Source organism: Thamnophis elegans, chromosome 17 (assembly GCF_009769535.1).
Source record: "Thamnophis elegans isolate rThaEle1 chromosome 17, rThaEle1.pri, whole genome shotgun sequence".
Taxonomy (NCBI): domain Eukaryota; kingdom Metazoa; phylum Chordata; class Lepidosauria; order Squamata; family Colubridae; genus Thamnophis; species Thamnophis elegans.
The window spans coordinates 10913317-10920532 of record NC_045557.1 but is presented as its reverse complement, the minus strand read 5'-3'; the positions used below and the strand labels follow the sequence as shown (position 1 = coordinate 10920532).

The window sequence follows — 7216 nt, the reverse complement described above, 5'->3', positions numbered from 1 at the left end:
AGGTGCTGGCAACTTTTAGCTATCAAATAGATTTTCTGCAGCTGGACCTCTTTCTAATCTGATCCTTCATTATACCTATAAATGCCACTTAGCCAATATATAGTTTTAGTTCAGGAAAGGGCAAATAATTACAAAACGGGGTAAACAATCCATGCAAATAATTCATCGATAGTCAATATTTACATTTGTACTTAAAAGAAGAGAGGAGAAAACCAGCCAGGCCTCACAAGCAAACTTTCCAATCTTTTTTTTAAAAAAAATAATCATTGTTTTGTTAACTTTGAGCTTAACCACAAAGTAATTAAAGTTGTACCCCTGCCAATATTTCTGAAGTAGTTGTGTTTGGAAAGGATAAAAATCTCGGTGCCTGCCCTGATCAGCCTTAAAAACCACTGGAAAATGAATTCCAGGCTATTACTTCGTAACAAAATCCTACAAGAAAAGTAAAAGTGAATTAAAATTCTTCATCAGTACAAATAGGACACTAGGAATCTCTCATACGATTGGCAGGGAAAGAAACAAAATATATTTGTGGGTTCTTTCTTTGAACCATTCCAAAGTTTCTCTGCAAACTCCCCCTAAATGCAGTTTAGCACAAATTTGGGGCTCAATTGTGGTCGTAACTTGAGGACTACATGTATATTTCTGTTTCTTTTCACATTGAAAAGAAGTCCCTCTGAGCTGAAGTGAACTTTTGCACACAAAAATGCACAATCTTGGCTCTTCAGAAGCAGCAATTACTGCAAAAGCAGATTTCTCTCTCTTTGGATCCAAAGTGGAAGATGGATCTCATATATTTTTAGCTCTCTTATTTACTTTACAGATGTGGGGGGGTTGAGTAAAGACATTGCTATTCCTCAAAAGGAATCTTTTTGTAAAATAAAATAAAAAGTTGCATGGACGGAAATCGGACAAAAGAAATCATTTTCTTCTGTGATTTCCATTAAAGTGTACCCAACTTCTGCTAAAATTTGCCTTAAGCGATTTGAGATGGTTAACTATCTCCCAAAAAATTGGCAACCTTGGGTCATCTCAAATTACTGGGAACAAACATTTCCCGATATATTCCTTCAGTTTCAATGAATAGCTAGGGCTGCAAGGAAAAATTACACATATTACATAACATTTAGCCCTCAATCTTGCTTCACCATATTCTCAAGTGTTCTTTATAGGCTCTGTAAAGGCTCTAGAGCAGTGTTTCTCAACCTTGGCGACTTTAAGTCCTGTGGATTTCAACTCCCAGAATCCCCCAGCCAGCATAGCTGGCTGGGGAATTCTGGGAGTTGAAGTCCATAGGACTTAAAAGTCGCTACGGTCGAGAAACACTGCTCTAGAGATTCACCACTTCGTTTTGTTGACCCTGATGTGCCCAATGCATGAATTTTCATCTCTATTGGTCTTAAGTTTACATCAACTTCATTTTTTATCTCCTCCTCTCCAAACTGTGTCACCATGAGCAAGAATTTTACAATTAAGCCAATTCTCTTTCGTTAATTTTACTGACTTTTTGAGTTAGGCGTGGTTGTTAACTTTGTCACACTCCTGTTTTGGGTGTGTGTGTGTGTGTTAAAGATCTGGCATAGGACAGAAAGACTACCCATCTTAACTTCTTACCAAACGTAAGTGCAACTCCTCGACTTTGAGTTTTTCAGACCTTCGTTAATAACAAATTAGCAAATTAAGTCAGGAATTCATTCATCTTGTTTAGTGTGTTTGGCTCAGGATACAAGAAATAAATAGATTTTGACTTTTGGGAATGCAAACAAACCACATTTGCAATGTCCCTGCAAAAGAAGACATATTTGCAAAACAATCTGCATGTTTTGTCTGTAATATTTGTATAATTTACATCTGCGTTTTGGTAACGACCCTATCATCTAACAACCTCAGCCTACAAAGCATCTTCACTTTTTACAATTTTGTGCTTTAAATTGTGGGCAATACATTCATTCAAACCTTTTATTCTACCTGTATAGCAAAAAATACAAAAGGATTCCGTGGCGGCTAACAGGTGTTGTGGGCCAGCAGGAGCCGTTGGAGCTGCCACCGGATTCCGACAGCGAGGGGCCCTATGAGTCGGCTCTGGAGGATGTGGAGGACCATGGACAGGGTTCCGACTCCGAGCAGGGCACAGAGAGACTGGTTGGCCACCAGGAAGCGCCTGAGCCTTGGACCAGTGGGGAGGAGACAAGGGAGTGTGTTCCTGACGTCAGCAGTGAGTTGTTCCTGGATGCCTGGCACCGAAGAGCTAATAGGCGTCAGGAACAGTTGCGCAAGTACAGGAGGTAATTGCACTCAGCTGGTGGTCATTAGGCTCCTCTCCAGACTATAAAAAGACTGCTTGTGCACACGCCCTTTTGCAGAAATCAACGCAGGAACTAATGTCGGAGAACATTATTGTGAGCTTGGTAGACTGGATTGCTGCCACGGCTTATCTGTGCCGGTTTGCTGCCAAGGACCTGTCTGTCTGTTAATTAAATGCCGTAACTTAGCTTTGGCTCGGAGTGTGTGTTGGTGTGGGACGAGGGGGGTCAGAACAAGAAAGTATAGAGCCCAAAACACAATAGGCAGGAACAGGTTTTTTAAAAAAAATACATGTGATTTTTTTTAAATATATCACACAATAAAGCATTATGCAAATTCCCAAATACTGTAAAATAAATAATAAAAAAAAAACACTACCCCAATATTTTTCTGTTTCTTCTCAGTAGATACATATGTATTTCTTGTTAGAACAAACATTTCTCGTTAGAGGAAACACCTCTTTCCAACGGGTCTCTAAAATTTACCGTGGCACGACAAAACCGCGGTCCACTAAAGCGCGCCCGATTAAAGCGCATCGCTGACGTCATCAGCAGCGCGACAACAGCGACCACGGAGAAAAAAGGGCGCTTTAAAAAGCGCTTTGAAAGCAAGCCGATTCACGTTAAGGTAAGGGTTAGGGTTAGGTTTAGGGTTAGGTTAAGCGTTAGGGTTAGGTTAAGGGTTAGCGTTAGGTTTAACGTTAGGTTAAGGGTTAGGTTTAGGGTTAGGTTTAGGTTAAGGGTTAGGGTTAGGTTTAGGGTTAGGTTTAGGTTAAGGGTTAGGTTTAGGGGTTAATTTTAGCTTTAGTGCTCACAGCGTGCTTTTTTCGTCGCGCTGTGATGACATCAGGTACGCAGTTTCATCGAGCGCGCTTTAGTCGACTGCGGTTTTGTGGTGGAACCAAATTTACTTTTAGGGACAGAAATTGGCACCGTTGTCTACGGGAGTTCCATCTGGCAGAAGAAGTGCTCAGTATTTAGACTGCAGGAGGGAATTGAAAAAAAAACCTGCACAATTTTTAACAGTTCTGAGTAGCATTCGACGCCGTTGACATTCAGAAAATACTTGGTCCATTTCTCGTGGGAAAGCAGATGCTGGAACTCTTCGTCGTCTCTGGAAGCGTCCACAAATTGTTTCAGGTTGTTGAACTGGATGAAGCACTTCCTACTGTCAATTCCCAGACCCTTTACACGCAAGTACGATATGCACGCTTCCACGTCACCCCAGCTGGGTGTGTCACTCAGGGCCATCCAGGTGAAGCAGGAAAACTCTTGCAGAGATGCCATCCACATCTCCAGGTAGTCGATGCAGTGACTGTAGAGGCGACGCACGGCCTCGGAGAAGGCATCACATCCGGCCTCCAGGCCCTCCTTGCGCTTGTCGGCAAGCATCCCCTTCACCGTCAGGGACATGAAGTTCTGGGCTCGACGGTCAAGCAGGATGGTGTGCACAGAGTCCAGCGTCTTCATCACCTCCACCAGGGAGTTATTTTCCCGCTCCATCTCCTCAATGTGCAAATGGAAGGCGTTCATCAGCGAGTGCATGTGCCAAAGGTAGAGCTCCCCGAACTCGTGCTCAAAGAAGCTCTTGAGCACGGCGGGCGGGTTGCTCTGGCCCAAGAAGAAGGACTTCAGGGCCGAATGCATCTGGAGCAGCTTCGTGATGCCCGGGAACAAGGAGAGCCAGCGGGTCCTGACGTGGGAGAGCAGCTGCTTGTATTCCACCTCCACAAAGTCACAGTATTCTTGCAGGGGCTCCGTCCGCACCGCATAGATGTGGAAGTACTGGTAGATCTTGAGGATGATGTTCTCAACGTCCACCTCGAGGGCGTCTGCTCCGTGGTGGATGCAGTTGTGCAAAACGTGGGCAGGGCAGTGCACCCCGATCAACGTCTCTCTCTGGAGGGATTTCTTCAGCCTGGTGAACACGGCCCTCGCCTCCTCCTCTTGCCCAATGTCACCAAACATGGTGTTGCAGTTGTCCCCCGCGAACGCCACACACTTCTGAAGCAACCTGTGTTTCTTAAGAGCTTTGACCAGAGAGTCTGAAAGATCCATCTCAGTGGGACTTTCCTGGAGTTCCAGGAGTTTGGTCTTCAAGCCACCGTTCCTGTAGTCGTAATATTGGATGAGTACCGGGACCATTTTCAGGGCCCTGTGGCTGCTGTCATCTATAGCCACCCCGCAGAAAGGGATGCCATGTTCCTCCAGGGCCTTCAGGTCAAGGCTCACTGGACGTTGGGCAAGCATGCAATGTTGAATCCCTTCTCTTTTGCTTTGGACATTGGGAAATTTTTGAGCTAGCTCTGCCTCCGAAAACAACTTTCTCAGCAAGTCCGAATTGTCACCCACTGATTTGTCAGCGTCATGATTCATGACAGCGCGGAATGCTAACTTGCTGTCGCTTGCAGTGACGGCCTCCTCCGTTTCGCTGTCCGGATCCACAAAGAAGTCTGTTTTGGCACACCAATTGTCCCGCCGTATGGCTTTGTTGCGCTTGTATGCTTTGAGTGCTTTCTTGTGTTTGTCGGAGGACATGTGATACTCCAGGTCCCCGGGACCTTTGTGTGCGACGGACACAAAGGTGCCAGGTTTGCAGACCAAACACTCCGCTTCATAGTCATCTCTACCTTTGCGGAAATCGGGATAATTGCGCCTGGTTTTCTCCGTAAAGAGGCATTTTCTTTTGGACATGGTTTTATCTTCGGGATGCGCCTTGGAATCCTGCAGGAAACAAAGCGCAGAGACAGGTTCAAGCTTGGAAGGAACGCAATATTGAATCTGTTAGGTAAGCTCCCCGTTGGGAGAGCAAGTGCGTTCAGAGAAGCGTTGTGAGAGTTGTGTTGGAGAACACACATACCAGCATACAGAGACACTGCAGTTTAAATAGGCTTTTACTTTCGTGGAAATAGAGGCATCAGAGTCCATCAAACATCCAAGTCATACACAGATAAGACAGTCAGTCATCAATGTCTTTCAGTTAAGGGATAATCCAAATAACATAGTCCAGTATCATACAATCAGTTCAGTACTCAAAGCTAGCAGTTGCAAAACTTACAATAGCTCACGGCACTTTCTAACAGCCAGCTTCCAAAACACTCAGATCAGATCAGCATCTAACAAACAGAGAGCTAACAGTCATTCTGGCTCCCTCTTATGGCCGATTGAGGAAAAACAGCAACCAATCACATTTTACAGTATGATTTAAAGAAACAGGTATAGCATTGTTACATGATTTATATATTGCCAACCCAACCGTTAGATTATATTCCTAACAGAATCATTGGGCTTGAAGTGACCACAGGGGTCTTCTAATCCAACCGCCCACCTGATTATCCAGTCTTATCTTTAAAAACCTCCAGTGATGGAGCATCCACAATTGTTGAGGATTACCTGTACAATACATTTCACTATAAGGATGGGCACAAGGAGTGAGCCTACAGGGGGAGCTCTCGTCTCACAATCAGGAGGTAGACCTTCTACCACTGCATCATAGAGTATTTTAACTTGCTGCCCCTGTGTCTGGTTTGCCAATTGCACAGTGGCAGATAGAGGACAGTGCTCTGGAGGGACACCGTCATGGCCCAGAGGATCACTGGTTGTGCTCTCCCCTCCTTGGGAGAGGTTTATAGCTCCTGCTGCCTTGAGAAAGTTCAAAACATCCTTAAAGATCCATCTCATCCTGCACACCCTTTTTTCGAACTATTACCCTCCGGCTGTTGGTACAGGACAATAAAAACAACAGCAAATCAACAGCTTCTATCCCAGTAACTATATTGAATTCTACTGTACAGTGTTATATTAATGCAATTTCAGGGGTTTTTAATTCAATTGTGTAGAATGTGAAGGGGGTGTGATTGTGTTTTATTTTTATAGTTTTACTGTACACTGAAGAGTTCATTGTACGAGGTGCAATGACAATAAACTAACCTAAACTAAACTGTGAGTTCAATCCTAGGGAGAGGCAGGTATTTCTCTCTCTGGGCACACTGAGGATGTATCTGCTGAACAGAACTCCGCATTGGCGACAGGAAAGGCATCCGGCCATTAAAACACTCTGCTAGCTTCATTCAGTTGCCCAGACGCTACCTCGATGCCAGGGATAATTATGAGAATGTTAAATGAAGAAGACGGTAAGAACTAGCACATGCATTCTCAAAAGTTTGCTCCTTTTAACCTTGGTTGCAAACCATCCAATAATAAATAAATAGTCATATTCTGAAAGCCCATTCATTCATTCATTCATTCATTCATTCATTCTCTCTCCCTCTCTCTCTCTCCCTCCCTCCCTCTTTGGCTCTGCACAATTGAGGTCACCCAAAAAAGCTTTTGCTTAGTTCAATGGTGTCCAAACGTGGGAACTTTAACTTGTGGACTTCAACTCCCAGAATTCCCTGGACACCCCTGCTTAGTTTATGGTTCAGGTTGTTTGATGAACCCAGCTTGGCGGATTGAATACAAGGCTAGTTTAAAAACAAAAAAAGGAGCCTTTATCTCTGTTTCTTGGAGGTCTGTTTGCATAAGCCCGGATGGGGTCACCAAGTGACAGCGGAGCTTTACCTGGTGGATTCCCCCTGCAGAAAAAGGGGCAATTCAGACACTGGGTTTCACGTGTTGTGGGAATGCAGGCCAGTCCGGGCAAGCGTGGGCTCATGAAACGAGCTCAACGTACCTTTTAGGACACCGATCCTCCCGGGAACCTGCAAAAGCCCAGAGGAAAGGCGGGCAGCTCAGCCGCTCACTGGCAACGCGCCGTCTACGAGAGCATCTTTTTTCCCCTTTTGGGTCTCCAACCTGGGCGACTTTACGGTTTGTTGGACTTCAGCTCCCAGAATCCCTCAGCCTTGTTGGTGACGGGGCTCCCTATGGCCACCTGCTGGCCGAGGAATTCTGGGAGTTGAAGTCCAACGACT

The 7216-nt window shown here is 44.9% G+C and overlaps 1 protein-coding gene across 1 annotated transcript; it reads right to left on the bottom strand.

Annotated features, from left to right (window-relative positions):
• Positions 1-3140: 3140 nt before the first annotated feature.
• Positions 3141-7142, bottom strand: LOC116519975. Its single transcript, XM_032234098.1, has 2 exons — positions 6976-7142; positions 3141-5027 (listed from the first exon to the last, which is right to left on the bottom strand). Exon 2 carries the CDS (start codon positions 4995-4997, stop codon positions 3243-3245), a length of 1755 nt encoding a protein of 584 aa, XP_032089989.1. The 5' UTR covers positions 4998-5027; positions 6976-7142; the 3' UTR covers positions 3141-3242.
• Between the last annotated feature and the right edge of the window lie 74 nt (positions 7143-7216).